The 19,470-nt window shown below is 34.5% G+C and overlaps 1 protein-coding gene across 37 annotated transcripts in view; it reads right to left on the bottom strand.

The window, feature by feature from the left end:
- The window catches only part of RBFOX1 (RNA binding fox-1 homolog 1), a 1,275,045-nt gene that overhangs the window by 23,351 nt on the left and 1,232,224 nt on the right, over positions 1-19,470 (bottom strand). For 33 of the 37 annotated variants that reach the window (XM_062639409.1, XM_062639412.1, XM_062639401.1 and 30 more), the window contains 2 exons: positions 17,769-17,808; positions 9,026-9,090 (listed from right to left, as the gene is read on the bottom strand). In XM_062639409.1, the coding sequence (XP_062495393.1) occupies positions 9,026-9,090; positions 17,769-17,808 (105 nt within the window). The remainder of the gene's footprint in view (positions 1-9,025; positions 9,091-17,768; positions 17,809-19,470) is intronic. The other 4 variants (XM_062639410.1, XM_062639411.1, XM_062639408.1 and 1 more) reach the window with 1 other exon arrangement.

Here is a 19,470-nt window from a genome sequence, read left to right on the forward strand (position 1 = left end):
AAGCTCACCTTCACTGCCTAAGTGGAGGCAGCTCATCTACCTGTCTGTGCTCAGCTGCCACTCCAGAAGGTCCTGCATCACCTCTGCCTGCACAGGTGTCCCACATGCCCTAGGGTGTCTCAAATGGCAAGAGATCCCTGCTTCCAGTCAGCCTGGCCAAGCCCTTAACTGAAAGGTGAGTCAGCTTTGCTTTCTGTGTCGTCTTTGTGTTCAGTACAGGACAATTCAGCATGATTTAGCCAATGACAATATGTCTCTAATGTAATTCAGACTGCCAGAGACAGCAGGAGACAGCAAAGTTTAGAAAGCTCATTAAATTTTCTCCTGTCACTAGTTACACCTCTTCCTGAACAGGAATAACTTTAATACGATGAAATACTTCTGCAATTGTGAAAAGCACACCTTCAGGAAAATAAAAAAATAAAAAAAAAAACGGAAAATGGCAAAAAAATCCCTAACTCTTCTGGACACTAATGGAAATTTGCACTCCCAAGACCAGTGATGTGCCTGAATTATTCCATTTATGCAGAGGTAAAAAACAAAACAAAACAAAACAGGAAAACAAAACAAAACAACTAACAAAACTAAAGAGAAAAATGGTCAACAGAAAATGCTTTCTCATAATTTGTGCTCTTATGATGGGCAGGCATCTTATTTAGCCCTTTTACTGAACTACCTAAAACCCCATTCAAATGCTACAAGAGACAGACTGATTTAGCATAGCCTAATACTAATGCTGTAGAGCATGTTAGGGAAATTACAAGGTGTGGTTATTTATTTTTTAAATCAGAGCCATACAAATATACTGCTTTCTAATTCCTACTCCCTGCTGTATGAGTGGAATTTTTCTATGTATGAAGGATTACATATACATATATAAATTATTAATAATACAGTATACATCATATAGATACGCATATTTATATGCAAGAGGAATACAGGTGATTTTAAAGTAGATCTTAATATTTTAAAGTAAAACCTAAACTAATAAGTGAAATTCTGAACACCACATAAATCAGTAGTAGAATTCATACTGATCTCAGTGGCATAACTGCTCTAAGATTATTTGCCTTTCACTCTGATTAACACAATCTACACACGAAACATCAATCCTTGAAGAAATAACCCAGTACTTTACTTCAGAAGTGCTCTGTGTCTCTGCGTCAGCAGTGTAAACTGTTGTCAGTATGATCCAGGACTACTTAATTAAGGCTATTTTTGAAGTTTCCTTATTTATATTGGAAAATTTTGTTTACTATATTTTGGACATATTTTCACTCTCTTTAGGGCAATGAGTACAAAATTTTGAAGTCAGCTTTGTGTAAAGAATCAAGATTTTATCCAGTAAAACACATGATATATATTAATTTTGTTGAGGGATTTATTCTTTACGTATAACATGTCATCTTTAAAACAACATCTTGTCAAAATATACCTTATATTTGTTTCTGATTTCATAATTATTATTATGGTTTACTAGTAACTACCATTTTATCCACAATAAAATCTCCTAATATAGAGAGGTATAATTATAAATTTCTTTAGCAATTATGAATAACAATTCTTTACCTTTAAATTATTTTAAGGTTTGAATGACTATGTATTACTTGACAACATAATTTTCTCATCTTCTAATTAAAATACCATATATATGAAAAACTTGCCAGTATTATTAAAAATTCATCAAAGAAACACAGAATGAAGTTTAGAGTCTGGTACACACCTGGCTCAAAGACAGACTTTTTTTCTGCATGTGTATGAAACATCCTATAGTATCTTCACAAAAAAAAGTTGGTTCTTTAGGTTACATGGATAAACTTCCTCTCCCACTAGTGCTGCACAGTATTCTTACAAACTTCCTAGAGTATTAGAAACCTGACAAGCCCAAAGCATGTGGAAAAAAACAATGTATCCATTTAAATAACTAATCAAATGCTTTACACTCCTTTGAGGTGGGAAACACTACAGTAAAAACATGCAAAAGTGAAACTGCCTCTTTCTGAATGTATGCAGTTACTTCAATTTTTTTCTAATACTTCTTGTCTAAAACATACTGCAAATTACATGGCTAATCCATGCAGACTATATCCACTTAATTCTGTGTTTTAATATTTCTGTATTAATAACATTTCATTCCATCTTCTCTCTGACTCTTTCACAATGCTCTTCTTCCTTCTTGATTTAGAACACTCATGTTGACAACACTTACAGCACTTTCTAATCTGCCTCTTTGTGGTCTATCAAGCCAATGATCTGAAAACTAAAAAGTGTATAATTAGGGGCTGACATGTCCAAAGGAACTGTTAAAGTCTATCATGTTACAGGCACTGACCCAACAGACTGCAAGAGTTTTGGTCTGCTGGATTAGGAATCAATGTTTTAGTAACTCCCTAACTCCATATTTACCCAGTCTCCTGAATACAACACACTTGAAAATTTAAAAGTCACCCTTCCTTTGAATAACCTGTAAGAGTGAAGAAGCCAGTATGAGCTACTAATGAGATCATTCCTAATTAAAAAATGTTAACCAATCTTTTTAAGTCCCCTTTTTAGAGAAAAAGCATGACTAAAAAATGAATCAAAAGAATATAATCATAGCTATTTACTTTTATTTTAAAGAAACTTAAAGAAACTTTTATTTTAAAGAAACTCCCAAGTTAAAACTTATCTAGGCTAGATGTATTAAACAATAAGAAAGCAAGGCTACTGAAGTAGATATGGAAATGTCAGAATAGGTGCACTGATATGTATTATGATAAGCATTTTGCAGCTCCTACTATGTTCAAGAAGAAGCTGGCAGCAAAAGCAATCAACATCTTTTAACTTGGAGCACTTTAGGAAGCCAGGTGTAGAAATCTAGGCTTCAGTATTCCTTTACCTTCTCTCTTCCCCTCCCACCCTTCCTCCCGCCCCCCCCATTTCCAGCATGGATGTCAAAACAGATTTTATAGGAATAGCCCTTCTTTGTCTGCGGGGATTCTTATAATATTCTCTGACGCTACAGCGAATAGAAATTACAGTAAAGAGAAGTAGAAGCAGGATATGAAGAATACAAGCTCTGACATGGTAAATATTTCCTAACTGGTGTTTACCATCACTCTGGGCCAGGAACCCCTATGCTTTTTCAGTACTGTATTACCTCAGTTTTGGACTAGTAGAGTAGTTTTAATAGTTACATGGATATTAGTGGTATTCATACTGGTGAATAAGCCTTTAAAGTATCAGAAAACATTATTTCTACTAAATATTAGAGGAATATATTAAAATAGCAAAGTATATAAAAGTATATAAACAGACTTGGTAGGAGACTATACTTTTATGGAATGTAATTGTTTGTCATGTTTTCCTACATTAATATGATTCATTGTGTCTCTCAAAAAAAGCATTCTCTATTCAGTACTTTAGAATGAACAGTGTTTCAATCATTAGAAAGTGCTCTACGCGATACATTTTTATTTCAGGAAGTTCCTATCAAATTGCTCTAGATGAAACTCATTTATAGAATTTTAAACTTTCTGATTATGTTTTTTTCTACTACATTCTCTCTATATACTTAATCAGTTGCTTTTTAATTCCTTCACTAAAGGATACTGTTATGGCTATAACATGAGTCATATACGCCAGTCATCCCCAAAACTGTGATCTGAGAGATGAATATAGATTTTGAAATATTAACATGATCCCAGTGATCCTCTAGCTTGCCATAGGTCAGATACAGACATAAAAATATATAAGCCTAACAGGCAGATGCCCAAATCCATTACCTCTCTGCAACAGCAAAGTGAATTATTTCTTTTTTATTTGCAGTACCAGGGAATAAGCAAGCTTTAGCTACCATAGAGGGTATCCATAAAAAAACAGACCAAGCAAACATCATCACATCAACCCTAAGTGCTGAAGAAGAAAAGTGTCATATATATGCTATGTTATTGCTGTTACAAAAGGTAAACACAACTTTTGCACCTGGTCAAGATGCTAACTGATCCTTTTCATTCTCAAAATTTGAGTAGCCTAGAATATGGGCTGTACAATTCTTGCTTATCCCTCATCTTGTCCCCCAAACTGGTCCATTTCTCAAGATTCAACTTGTACAGCAAAATACAGAAGGTTTGAAGATTTGAAGAAAGACTAAAGTTATCACTGTATTCTATTCTTTTTCCTTTCCAACCTGATTAGTTTAGAAATTAAAACTGTATAGAAGGTCTTTTTCTTAAATCTTAGAAAGTATGATCATGAAGTACTACATTTAAAAATATTTATCCTTCTATAAAATTATTAAATGGAAGATTAAATTCTGACTGAAGATGCTCTTCTATTTATATGCTCTTGTAACCTGAATTTTTAGTACAGTCACTAGTAAAATCCTCTGTAAGAGAATATATTTCGAATAAAACTATAGTGGTTATCATTGTTTATTTGTAAAATAGATCTTAAAGTCTACCGTATACAAAAAATCACCTCCATCTACATTCACATTTTATGTTTTGTGTACTTTTATTCTTTGTTCTATTTTTTCATTCTTTAATAAGTATGTTTCCAATTAAATAAAATATGTAATATTCTATTTTTGAATACTTTAACCACAAATATCAAGTATTATTCTGAATTACTTGCCCCAACAGAAGTGGAAAATACATTAGATTATATCTCTGTAGACACTAGTACCTTGATAAAAGTGAATACCCTACATAGGCATGTTAAAAATGTAAAGGTACACAACTTCCATATGACAAGATCTCCTGTCTCTAATTCCAGATAAAATCCTGTAGATGACCACAGAACATGTAACACAAACCAATACTAAAAAAAAAAAAATCAAACCAAAGTGTTACGTGCAAAATATTTTTGAATATGCTTTATTTGTGTTTAAAAAAGATCAGTGAAAAAAAAAAAAGAGGTCAGCTTCCAGTGATGAGGGATCTAATCCAGACAACAAAGAATTCAATGGGAGTCTTCCCATTGTTTTTAGTGAGACTTAATCTGACTCTTTATTAGGAAAAAGGAATTACAGTCAGAGCAAAATATGCACATATGTGTGTGAGGGGGTAAGTGTTTGTAGGTGGGTGATGGATGGGGAATGTGTGTATATATATGAATACACAATTATACATATATAAACACACATAACTCACTATTCAGTGTAACAGGGTTAGCAAGCAGTACAAATGAAATGACTGCCTTTCAGACAAGGCTAGTTTACTGTTATTGGGGTTTGGTTTTATTATACTACCATATACACTTTCATAAATATTGCTGACAAAGTTAATATGCAAGAAAGGAACACTTTTCTTACTCCCATCGAAGATGCAATAATCAAATCATAAAACACAAAACCAATAGCCAACCAATGTGAATAAGTCTGCCCATAGGCTTAATTCAAGCAAGCCATTCACTGAGCTATGTGATGGATCTGTCAAATCCAATACAGCATTACAGACATAGTAGCAACATCAAGTGAACATGCAATGACAAAATGACAATACGCCCCACTGCCATGCTTTGACTTGTTCTACCTCATAAATATAAAACTTGATGAGTTGGCTACTTATCTAACTTCAGACTTGGAGAGAAATCTAACAACTATTTTATTTTTATTTTCAAAAATATTCCACGAAAGCTGAATAAAAGCTGCACAAACATTTTACTGACATCTGATTAATTTTTTCCAAACACTCTGTTTAAGGAGTTTGGCAGGCAAAGCTCCAGAATGGTGAAGTACATATATAAACTAGTAGGTCCTCTTTTATCAGTTTTATGAATTGGAAAATTTATTGGAAATATTTTAAATATTGGAAAGTTAAACATGATTGTTTGTTCCCCTTCTGCAAAGAACTTTGAATCTTTAAATACAATTCAATATGATGATAGATCACATGGTATAAAGTCCACTTCTAAATTTGTCTGAAGTTATAATCAGTTATTATATTGATTCATAAACAGAACAAAAGGTACCTGTTTGTTTGTTTTGCTATTTTTGTTTTACAGTCTTAAGAAATGACTGGAGAAACCTATAAGGTCTACCTCCACTGTGAAATTGCTTTTAGGAGTACACGATTTGTCGTAAGAAATATGTAGGGATTTGCATTGATTTGTTTCATGAGATTTCCTTGCCAACTGATTCTCCCCTATATATTTGTTCTTTGCCTATTTCCAGCAGTATTTCCAGCTGTGACAAACAAGGATACCATTGCATTTCTTCACAATAGAGCTCTCTTCCAATGATCATAATCCACTGACTTGGTGTATTGATTCTGGAATATCAAATCTTTCTGTCAACCATTACTTTTAATTTACCAAAACATGTCTCCAACCTAAAGATTTCCTCTTTCCATCTCCTGGCTTAAAAAGTATGTCAAATATGGAACATTTGCATTGATTATACAAGCTGTGATAAAAAAATAAAGCTTTTTGATTTTTTTTTAATTGATATGAAGTAGTATTTCCATGATATGTCACTGCTTCAATGGTACACACTCACTGGTCCTCAATTCATTTTTCTGGGCATTGTTTACACATAAACAGCAATGTATTTCATGTAATTAAATTAAAAGGAGCTCAAAGACTAAATAAGAGTGTTGTATAGGGAGATACGGAATGTTCAATATTGCCAGAGGACAGCAGATGATTATTACATTGAGAAGAAAAGAAACAAGCAGTGTTACTGAACTATATTTCAGTACTTTCAATATTAGTAATTGACGAAAGCTGCTGAATTAAATTCATTAAAAAATGGAAAGCTAATCAAATTAAGCAAACTGGCTGTGGGTAATCAGAGGTATCCACATTTGCACATAGTTTCCCATATGCAAAGAAATGTTTGAGCAGATTGTTCTTTATTTTATTCTCTATGCTAGTTTTAGAGTTTTCCCATCAAGAAATTCAGTTACAGTATTTGTAATTAAGACAAGAAACCATATTCATTTGTGGGAAGCTGATCAAAGATGAAGGTCAACCACATTTAAAAGGAGAAGCTGAATTAAAAAAAAAAAATCCAAAAGATATAAAATTCATTTAAGATATTTATGCAAGCAAAGGCATGTTATTACAATTCTAATTATACACAGAGTGTATCTGAAAATTAGACATTTTTTCAAAAAGTAATTAAGGGTTGTAAACCTGCATTACTACTGATGCCATCTCAAGCTTCCTTTACAGCATTTAAGAGCACTATCTTCTTAAACAAATCCTTTACTTTTTTTCTCAGCATGACTCTTTGTAGTGTTGACTCTCTACCCATAAGAGAACATGTGATCAACTAATGTTTTAGCTTACAGCATTTGATTTGTTTTATGAGAAAGTACATTAATTCATAATTAAAGCATTTAAGATAACTTGATATTGTTCAGTTACTGTATGTAATGTATAGGTTTTCAGAAATTCATTTATTCATAGGAATAAACATCCTATAAAATGATCCAGGGACACCTGAATGCTATCTGGCAAAAAATGACTAACCACAGGAGGTAATTTATAATTTTGTCCTTTAAGTTTAGTAACCTTTTAGAAGCAGGAACTGCTTTGCATTAAAAGCTCACAGAAAAATAATAGAGTTGCGACATGCTAACACACCTTTGTGGAAATGAAATGAAACTATTGAGTAGCGCTTCACCTGTGTAGGTTACCCTAAGTAGAAATAGCACATTGTGAACACAGTGCATACAGCACATATCTAGTTGATATTACTGATTCAAAATTAATAGAAAGTAACTTGCTTACCTGTCTGACACAGCATGCCTCAGCCATACATGCAAATTATTTTATTCACATAACTTTAAAAAAATATATCTTCATAATAAGATAAGCATTTGAAAGGCAAATATGCATGCATAGCATTGTAACATTCATACCATGGTACTTTGTTCTAAAAATACAGAATCCATGAACAGCACTTCAATCTAACAAATAGTTTACTGAAATGTCTTAATCTGTTGATTTCTTTAAGAAACAGAAACATTTTAAATAATGTCTAATTTAGCATCTAAAGAAATTTTTCAATACACATTCAGGACTTAAATTATCTCCATGATTTCAAGGGAATTTTTTTCATATCAGGAACTGAGAAGTGTGACCTTACTTCCTGCTGCTAATGTGAAGCAAAATATATGCAACTGTCTGTCCTTCACAATACACATCCTCCCTTTACAATTGTACCCTATTCAAATACTTGAAAAGTATTATGGATAGCATAGATTTTGTTAGGGTACACTTTGTGAAGAAAACATATGATATTCTATCTTTTCATTACAAAATCATGTCCACATACTGCAAAGACTTAATTTTATGCAATTTGACAAAATCCTATTCCTACTAAAGTCAGCAGCAATTTAGATACTGACTTCAAAGGGGGTCTCAATTTTTGTCTTGCAAGAAGACAAGTTAATTTATCTGGCATCACTTTTAGTTTTTAGAAGTTAAATCTTTACATGTTTCTCTCATGCAGATTTTAATAATCTTTTATTATTAATTCCACCAAATGTGGTTTACATTTTGAGGCTAAAAATACAGAGCAAATGAAGAATAACTTAGTTTTTTATCACTATTTAAAAGAAATCAAATCCCTGGACAGAAATCAAATGGCAAAAAATCTTGAGCCTTGGAGAGCTCAAACTTAGACACAGTTCATTCTCAATTTCCACTGACTAAAACAATGTCAATGAGAACTGAGGACACTCAATAGGTTCAGGTTCTAAATCAACTGAAATAATACTCCTAAGACAAATAACAACCTTTAGTAGCAGACCATCATGAAGCTGTACATATATTTATCTACACTGTACAAGGGTCACAGATATTAACTGGATGATCTACAGCTTGGGAATGTGCACATTTTATGCCTGATTTTCAATTAAGGCCTAAAATCTCTCAATTTATGGCTATTCATGGATTATAATAAAACAGCCTGCTTTAGATATCACAATTATCTGCAGAGCAACAAGACAGTTATGAGACTTCAACAAGGCAAATTCATAGAATCATCTTCAACTTCCACTAGTCAAATATTTACTAGCAGTAAATGAGGACTTACCTGTCACTGTAGGCAGCTGCAGTGGCAGTGGCAGGCTGGGCATACCGGTAGGCAGCATAACCACCCTGAAACACAAACTCAGGCTCTAACTGGATTGCTACAGCACCCTTAATAACATTGCACAAAATTTAGCAACAACTAAAAGAGTACTCTCATGCTGTAAGCTCAGTTAAGGGGTGAAATACATAGGAAATACTTCAGTGAATCATTAAGCAAAATTTATCATGACAAACTTGTTATTTTTAAGACTTGTCCCAGAGATCAGGAGAAAGCAACTAACAGTATGCATCAACATAAGGTTTTTTACAAGAAAATACTATATTCTTCCACAAGTTTGCAAACAGCAATTGAATGACGCGTACTGTATATTACTAAAGCAGTGCTGAACTTAAAAAAGAAATCCTCAGCCAATAATCAATTATTTTTTGTACAAAATATGATTTATCATGCCTGGTTTATTAAACCTACGGAACTGTGCACTCAATTAACACTTAATGTTTCATCGGTTTTCAATTTCTACATAAACTTATAATGAAGCAGCAAAATCCTCTTCGTCCATGAATTAACATTCAGTTGTATGTAACAGTAATTCCAGCTGTTCAATTAAGCAAACAGGACAAACAAACACACATTTGAAAGGAATTGTGTGCAGTGATGCATTGATTATCAAACTGTGAAAACAGCAGAGCTTCCTGTTCAATGGACTACGGTGTTATATCAACCATTTCAAAATGATCTCAGCATGCCAATTAACAAACACAGGCCAGTCTCCACAGATAACACAAACACAATTTACATCCCAATTAGAATTCACCACCCCACCATCCTCTGGGACAGGGAACTTCCGTATTTCTTCTCCCACCTTCCCCCACTTTAACAAAGAGCTGAACAAGAAAGGATCAGATCACTCAGCTTTGAATAAAATTCACTCTTTTGGTGAAGTGTTCACTTTAACGGATTGATTTTTCCCTCTCCCTCTCTCCCTTTTTCTTTCCCCCTCTTTTTGGAAGGCTGCATTCATACATGGTATTTTGCTGAAGCATGAAGAATAGGCTACAATGTGTCAACCTCTACTGTAACAGTAGTACATTTTTACTGCAGGAACTTTTGTGGGGTTTCTATTTTGACTTTACAAATCAGAATTCACACCTTTCAGAAAAGTGATTTCAACTACTTTTACAAGCTATTTCCCCTTCTACTACTTTGCTTGTCAGAATTGCTTTCATCCCAAACACGTATAAACCTTTGTTGGTTTGAAGATTGGAAGCAGGTCGGTTTTGGAAATCAATCATTCAGGTGATAGCATCACATCACCCTAAGAGTAAACATATGTTTTACATATACTGACAGCTCATCAGAAACCCCAGGCTTTGAATTTTCAACTTACTTGAGGAACATTCTAAGTTTTTTAAGTGCTAACACAGAGGATAGCACATTTACCTCCCCACTCTTGGTCAGCTCCCTGCCAGCAGCAATTGCGTCACACAAGCACTGGAATAAGGCAGGTGCTTTCATAATGCCATATAATAATATATATGCCCTCTCTTTTGCAGCAGGCTACTTCTCTGTGCAAGCATGGAAGCACTGAGATTAAATACTTTCCCATTTTAGATCAGTTAATTTTTATAAACCAATAGAAGGCTATTACTGTCAAAAATGTGTAATAGGCACATATTGCTTGCAGGTATGTGCATACAGGCAACCAGATGTCAAATAATGTCACCAAGTGGAAACTGAGCCACCAAACAGTAAGGCTGAAAGACGATAATGTAAACTGCACATTTAGCCTGGCTTCTGCTAAAAGGAGCACTGAGAGAGATTATAAAAATTTATCCACTCTCCCCTCCTAGTTTTTGAGTGCTAAATATAGCATCCTATCATTTTGATTCCTTTTTCCTTTCCCTTTTCCCCTGAGTGCTGGGATGAGGAAGTACAAATAGTGAATGTACAGGGAAGATATAAAACTTGTTTTCATTATCCAGTCCTGAAAACGTGTGGCAGAGTGGAAGTCATCCCGCAGTATGACACGATTCTGTTTGCAACACGCATGACTCCTTCACTTGTCCTGTAGTCCATTTCTAAACCACCTGATTTAAATATGAAAGCCACTTCATTTCAATCCAGTCACATACATAATGACACTGCAGTAGAGAAGTGAGAATGGCCCTCCATGAGAAGTTTTGGTGTTATAAATCAGATAAAAATAAGACCCAATGTTCACATACTGACTATTCTTAAATCTGCAGGTGGAAGGCTCTGCCTTTAACTAATTGCATAGTTAAACTATCTATTTAACTAAATTGGTCAGTCTATGAAGACAGACCCTTTCTTGTTCCCTAAATATAAGAATTAGATTCCTTTTATGTTTACATTATGGTTTGGTTTCATCAAAGAACTGCAGCTGAACAATGAAGCTCAATTCAACTATTAGTATGACATGTGTGAGATGCCTGGAAAGACTGAGCCTAAAGCAATACAAATAAAAAGAGATCAAAGTTATTGAATTTGCCTGAATTCTTTGGAGAACTAAAATCCAGGATGCATTTGTTTACCAGGAGAATCATAAATCCCTACCAGCCCATGTCATGGTTTCATGTTTTTAACGTAAGCTATCCTGTAAAAAAAACATTCTTAAGCATATTATTTTTATGAGGTTTGAATCCTGCAGTACTAAGTTTTGCTATTGTCTTGTTTCAGTTATTTCAGATGATCTATCACTGCAGCAACAGAATGTTTTAAATTAGGGATCAGTACGGAAAACTGATTCAACCCCCTGAACTCTAAACTTCTGTGATGAGTTCTATTTTATTTTCTAATTATGAACTTGGTTGGTATCTTAGACGAAAAACACACAAGTGATATTCACTACATGTACACCTCTTGAGTACTACAATAAATACTTATCATCGTACTCAAGTATAACTATTTAAATAAGTATTTGCCCTAGACTATATTACAAAATGAAATATCTAGAACAAAATAGCAACTACATACTAATAATAATTTTCAGTTCCTATGTTTTATAAATACTTTAGGAATGCTTTTTCCCCCCCTCACTCCATACATTCAAACAGAAAGTACCTGTTATGCTTTAAATTGTTACCTTGCAGATTCAGCTGAAATAACAAATTCAGCTAAAATAATGAAAAAGTCTGCTGTTTTATCTGTGCTCCCATATTTGATACTTCCAAAGCAACGATAACACAATGTTAGCAGTTTGTCTTACAAAATTAAGTATAGAGTCAGTACACTCACAGTTCAGATACAGAGATTTATCTCACAAGCATAAAATACTGAACAAGACACTCAAAACAGTAACTGTGTATTTCACGGGATATGAAGAATATCTGTGATTTTGTGGTAAGAGTCTGGAAAATAAAATGCAACTGTCTATTCTTATCACTTATACACACAGAATCCACTTTCTCATAATTATTTGAGTATTATTATGACTTTACAAGAGTCTAAATTCAGTGTAATGAATTTTTTTCCCTCAGTCTGCATGTCATACCTGTGGTAACTTACTGCCATACACAGGCTCTTGCAATACTGCTCTATAAAGAATCAGAAATGAAATGATTTGAATGAGTAAGGAAAGAAGGAATGTAAGGAAGGAATTCAGACAAATTCTCCAGAGCCACACATTACAATTTTCCCTCTGATGTTTCATAACTCTCTGTGGTTCAGGCAAATTGAAAAAGAGCAATGGGATCCATTTAAGATCAGTAGCCAATTGTTACAGAGAAACTTAATAATTTTTAGAATGAAACGATAGAAATTTTATATCAGGTATGATAAAATGGAAATGAACAGGAAATCAAATGCATCTGAATTTTTAAATAAAGTCTGTATATCTGAGTAAGTATAACTCCTACAGAAATGAGTTATACAAACACACATCCGTAGATTACAAAATTATGTATATACATGTGTGCACCTCCTCCTAAAATACCTGAACTTTTATTTTATCTTGATCTCAGATGTACTGTCAGTTTTTACCACAGATAAAGGTAAACAAAGTGACTCTATATGATGGGCATTTTCTCATTAGTTTTTCCTATTACTAACATATTTCATAAAATCATAGAATAGTTAGGGTTGGAAAGATCATCTAGTTCCAACCCCCTACCACAGGCAGAGACACCCTTCACTCAACCAGGTTGCTCAAGACCCTGTACAACCTCACCTTGAACACTGCCAGGGATAGAGCATTCACCACTTCTTTGGGCAACCTGTGCCACTCTCACAGTAAAGAACTTCTTCCTTATATCTAACCTAAATCTCCCCTGTTTAAGCTTGACGCCATTACCCCTTGTCTTATTACCACAGTCCCTGATGAAGAGTCCCTCTCTGGCATCCTATCCTTGTAGGCCCCCTTCATATATTGGAAGGCTGCTATGAGGTCTACACACAGCCTTCTCCAGGCTGAACAGCCCCAGCTTTCTATGTGAATGCTCAGAGTAATTTTTTCCCAAATTTTACTTCCTATACTTCCTTTCAATCAAGGATCTCCAAGTACTTTGTGAACGCAAATTTATCAAAACCTTCTCTAGTACTGAGAATGATACCTGCCTTATTAGCTACAAATAGAGGAATGTGTCTAAAACAGGCATGAATTATACCTAACCCTTCAGAATACAGAAAACAGAAGTAATTTCCTCTTCCTATACTCGTATGCTATTGAGGTTTAAACAGTATTTGTTCTGCTCATGCAGCAAAACTTTGAGTGGGAGAATTAAAAATAAAATATCCATCACCTCTTTGTGATGGCTCAAGCCAACCTAAATGAAATGTTCATGATAATTCTCTGTTGGGCTTCCAGAGGTAGCTGTTGCCTCAAAGAAGCTCTTGGAAGTATATCCAAACTGACACCATCTGTATTAACTCCAAACAACTACAGTCACCAGGACTGATCTAGCATTTTTTTGGAATGTACTGTTTATGTCACAAATGGAGATCAGAGAGGTGAAAAGACATTCTTCACTAGATCCCAGAACTTTTAAAAAGGCATCGCATAATGTTCCAGCACATGGACCACTAGGAGAAGCGACCCACTGCTACTTGGGAACTCTTTTTCCCTTGGAAAAGTAATTTCTCCACTGTTCTGTTCTGTGACAGAAATGGCACATTCTTTCATTTACAAAACACGAAACACTTTGGTACTTTAAAGAAGGACTTCAGTATTAATTGCATATCCTTGCTTTTCACATTAGAACTGCACCTTCAGGGATTCTGACTGCATCAATGGTCTTCTACCTAGTATCAAGGGAATGTTGCTTTGATAATTGTATCTGTTTTTTGCTTGGGAAGTATGTAAGCACTTCACCCTCAGTACCATCTGACCTTTGAGCTAAAGGCAATGGCAGTAGCTACTGATAATCTCATTCCCTACCCCAATCACAAAAGTATGCCTTGTTCTTGATTGGCATCTTAGGAAAAAAATCTTATATTGTTGTTGCAGTATCACAGGTCCAGCATCTGGAGAACAGGTTAGAAAATCTTGCTGTGAACAGTAAGACTGACTAATGTACATGGTTCAACTGTATAACCAAGGGACTTCTGAAGCTGGTGATGACAGAGTTTGGATGTTACTCATATTGCTTTGCCTTTTCACATTTAAGTTGTGGACTGAAGACTGACATGTTCTGAACACATTCTTTATGACAGTGGTAAAAAACCCAACAAATCAGATTTAAGATGAAACAGAGCAATAGTGTCAAGCTATTATTCTAACTGCATATTTCCATGTATGTTATTATTTTTGCTCCATTTTGTAGAGTGAATTTTGATATTTTCATAGGTGTCAATCTTCATCTAGGAACTCAGATATTTGCTGGCAGGCACCCTTAATTCTGTTTTAATGACTTTTTCTCTTAGTGAATCAATACTTAATTTTAAAAGGTCTTCCTTAGTTCCTAATAATCTCCTTTATTTTACCCACTCAAAGGCACATTTAAAAAGGAATTCAATATCTCTGCTATTTCAGAAGCATTATTACCTTCCATAGAGAACGACATGAAATACAGATTACATCTAGAATCATGGCTGTTGATTTTTCGTTTTAGTCTGTACTTTCCACTTGTTCTTATAGTTCTGTTCTCTTATATTCCCCTTGTTAGTATTAAGCAACTCTGGCTATTTCCTGTTCTTGGCTCCCCATGCACTTTTGACCCAACCAGTATCATTCTTGTCTTCCCACAAAATCAACCATCAAAATCTATATTGATAGTTACGAAAACAACAGCATGGTCTATATTACGGTTGGTCCTCAATGTAATCATATCAGAATGAAACACACTTTGATATACTTGTTAATGCATATTTTTGGTCTCGCTTCTTAATACTGTGTTCCTTCTGTTTTGCTTTCTACAGTATTTTTAAGGTTCCTTTCCCTACATCTACTATTAAATCTACTATCATCTACTATACTATTAAATCTATATTATCTACTATAGAATCTACCATTAAAACGTGCATTGTTTATTTTTTCTCCTTTTTTTCACAGAGCATAGTTCTTTCACAAAGCTTCAGCACTGAACTTAAAATGAAAAGCCAAGTATGACTGTCATAATAAACTGGGATTTAAGAAGTGACTAGTCCACTGCAAATACACTAAGAACTAATACACTGTGAACTGCAGGGTTTCTTTTCATTTATACCAGTTTTCCCTCTCTCTCCCCCTCCCTGCAAAATGTTTTATATGCAAGAGCGAGCAGATGTGAAGAAAAAATAATTATAAAATAAGAAGCTTTGTACATGATGAAAAACCACCCCCAAAACACACAAAAAAATCCAACCCAAACCAAACCAAAAAACCCTCAACAAACAAACAACATCAGAAAAAAAAAAAAACAAAAAAACAAGTCACCCAAAAAATTTCCAGAAGAGTGTTTGAATTCTGTCAACCACTGTAAAGGTAAACATCCCGTTGCATTAAGAAAACTAAGAAATGCAATCAGAAATAGAAGGCTGCAACTGAGTGAAAAGCAGTGCACCAGTATAGTTATTCTATTTCCTAATGCACATGACTATTCCAGACCACAAAGCTGAGGCTACACTAGAAATTTGTAATTTCTTTTGTATCTTCCTCACTGAAAGCACTTTCCATTTGGAAACAGAATGTTGAAGTCTGTGAGAAGGTGTGAGGCCAGCTAAAAATAGTACTGTCAATCACAAAAAGAGATATTCCTGGTTTTCAGCAGCAGGGGGTTCCAAAAGGACAAACTGTTACATTAGCAGTTGGTTACCACCTGTACTATCACATTCAGCAATCCTGAGAAAGATGACTTGTCACCTTTCAGAATTTGGGTTGGTAAACTAAGCAAAATGAATGTCATGTTCTTTTGGCAGTTTGAAGAACTATGGAAATTGGAAACCACACCTGAAGGAATTCCACCCTCTACCATGTCTCCTACATAGCTCAAAAATTCAGCAGGATTGTGTTGAGAGATCAGAGCACCATATTATACCTGAGTAAGCCTTTGGCAAATGGTTGATTCTTGTGTGTTGCAAACAATACGTTACAGACTGCATAACTAAGTACATAAGTAAACAGGGAGAGAATTTTGACCCATGCTAATTTATTTTAAATATATGTTTTAACCTACACAAATGAATTTTCAGGTAAGTATCAACCCCCTTCTACCTCCATCAGAAAAACCAAAACCTACCTTCATCCATAAATTCTTTTTTTTTTTTTTTCTGCTGCTAATGAATACAACAAATATTTTCTATACTACCTATTAAATTTTTAATATTCATACCAATTACAACTCATCCATCTTTTTGTATCTCAACAGAGACAGTGTAACAGAAGTACAAGTAGGTAGAGAAAGCTGTCTGGTGAAATAAAGATACCTGTAACTTAGGACCAGACTGCTTTATCAGAATAATACAAATGTGAAAGGTTACTGAGTATGACTAAAATATTTTCCATTTACATATATAAGAATTAGCTATTTTAGAAGAGTGAAATTAAGCCTCAACTTCTTGCATACTCAGACATAAGTAGCCTCTTTGCATACACCCAAAGTAAAAAATTCAGTATCAGTAAGAAACTTAGATATTATTTAAAAGGAAATTGGTGACCAATGAAGTGAACTGGTCCATAATGATGGATCTAAGCTATAACATTTACTAACAAATATAGTCACTTCTTATATCATAAGCAGTCTCTACTCCTTTAAACTGAAATAAGTGGATTTTAAAAGAGCAGATGGAAATATACTCAGATTACAGAAAATGCATAGCTGTACCTTAATCTTACTATGTAATTCAGCTTTTCTATTACCCTGGCACTTATGTATACCCAGGGTTCCTGGACTGAGGAAACCTACCTCTCTCCATAAAGTATTTTCATACTTTAAGTATTAATAAAACTCTGCTTGCCTTCATTTTTTAAAAATGAGTTTCTGGGGATTTGCAGAATGTTTCTGCTTTGGTTTTGTTTGTTTTTCTTTGAACTTCAATTTTGAAGGGAGACACCCCTCCACACATGCACACACATTTTTCACATATTTTTGCATTCATTCAGCATTTGATTGAAGAGTTAATTCAGCTCCACTGAACAATGATAGATGTAATGAACAGAAAGGTCTTCCAATGTGAGAGATATTCTTCTCAATTCTTTCTGACAGGCAAGGGATGGTAAATAGACAATACAGAGTCAGGCTAGGCAGCAAACTTGTAAAAAGAATGACTCTGGTAATGTACAAGGACAGCATGCACATCAATGAATACTTACATAAATGTCTGCACCATAAAATCCATCCTGGTATACAACACTGCAAGGATGCACACACAAAGAAAAACATCCATATTAGTGCATTTCCACATGCAAATGCCACCAACCCCTGCACAGCTGAGGTTAGTCTTGTCACAAGAACAGAGGGAGGGGGGAAGGAAGGCACTCTTCACATTGGTTAAGGAGGTTGGTAGTAATTATCAGAAGTGAAACTGTACCAAGTACAACATCTTATAAGGTATGCCAAATGCTTAGTCATAGAGAAGCAAAGCATGGCAGGATTGGAAAATACCTTTGATAAGGTTTTAGTATTTTTTTTATTTCTTCTTTTTTTATAGGAAGCCACATATTGGCAGCACTTTTATAAAAATTTTCAGTGGGCCAACCCTACAATCAGTTTTAATAGATTAACAAAATGCTGTCTCCTGAACTACTGCTTTCTTGTCCTGCAATTATGTCAACCCTCTGAAACAAAGCAGTAATTGTCATTACTTAGACGAAAAAAACTCCACAGTAGAAGTTTATATGGTGAGAGGAATGTGTGAAATAACTGTAGTGGTGGTGTTTTACCCACTGGGTCAATGTACACAGAGATGAGAGTATTCATAGGTACTGCACTGTTGGATTGATACACAGTTCCAATAGTGACAACAGGTCTGTTAAGTATGTCATGGTGTTATTCTTACTAAAAAAAGTATTAACCATCCTCACTGTATCATTTTACACTTTTGGTGAACATGCCAATGGTTCTGAGCTCCCTTGCAGTTTCGGCTGGCTCTGTTACTATCCTTCATTTGAAAAAAAGTAGTATTTTACATTGCTGTTTACAGCTTACCCAGAGACTGCTGCGTTTCAGCTAAGATAAATCATCAGTGAAAACAGTTTAAATGACACAGTATGAGAAACATAGTTCAAATGATTACACTAAATAAAACTGGAGCTACACACCAGTGGCCTACCAATTACACACATTACACAAGTATTGCAATCTTACATTCGTTTGACAGTTCTGCAACTTAAAACGGGTATTTCCAGTATCAGAATCAACCCAAGCTGTTTTGAGAGCTAAATATGAGAGCACACAATAGGCTTTTTGCAACAATACTTTCAATTTAGGAATACCATTATCTGGAATAATAGTTACTATCATGTTGCTAGCCTAAGCTGTTTTGCAATTCCAACAAGAATTTTCATGTCAGAAATATAGCTGATCTATTGAGGTCAATGACCAAAACACACAGGGCTGAGCTGGTATGTGTCTAAGTAAGAATCACTTGAGAAAATCATAAATATGTATACATGCACACAAATGACATTGATAAAACCACACTGACAATAAAATTTTGCTAGGGAATAGTAATGTGTGAAAACTCAGCTCCACTTAAGAGTGCCATTTGCTTCAGTAAGGTCAGACCTTTCCTCATGTATTTTTCTAATATGTCTGCAGAGCAATATATGCCAAAGCTGGTATATACATCAGTAGCTTTCAGAGAGCTACACTGTAGTGTACCTTCATTTTGGTTTCAACATTCTGATTATTTTTAAATATTATTTGTTTTTCTTATATGTGTTTAAGAAATAAAACATTCCACATGACTGTGAGGCAGAAGTACACAATCCTGAACAGCATGGAAGGAGCTTTATGAGATGATATGCATATGATACAAAGTTTACTGAGGATGGGGGCCCCACAACTCTCAGT

The sequence above is a fragment of the Pezoporus occidentalis genome, unplaced genomic scaffold, assembly GCF_034315485.1.
Source record: "Pezoporus occidentalis ecotype Australia unplaced genomic scaffold, CSIRO_AGI_Poc_V1 ctg60, whole genome shotgun sequence".
Lineage (NCBI taxonomy): Eukaryota > Metazoa > Chordata > Aves > Psittaciformes > Psittacidae > Pezoporus > Pezoporus occidentalis.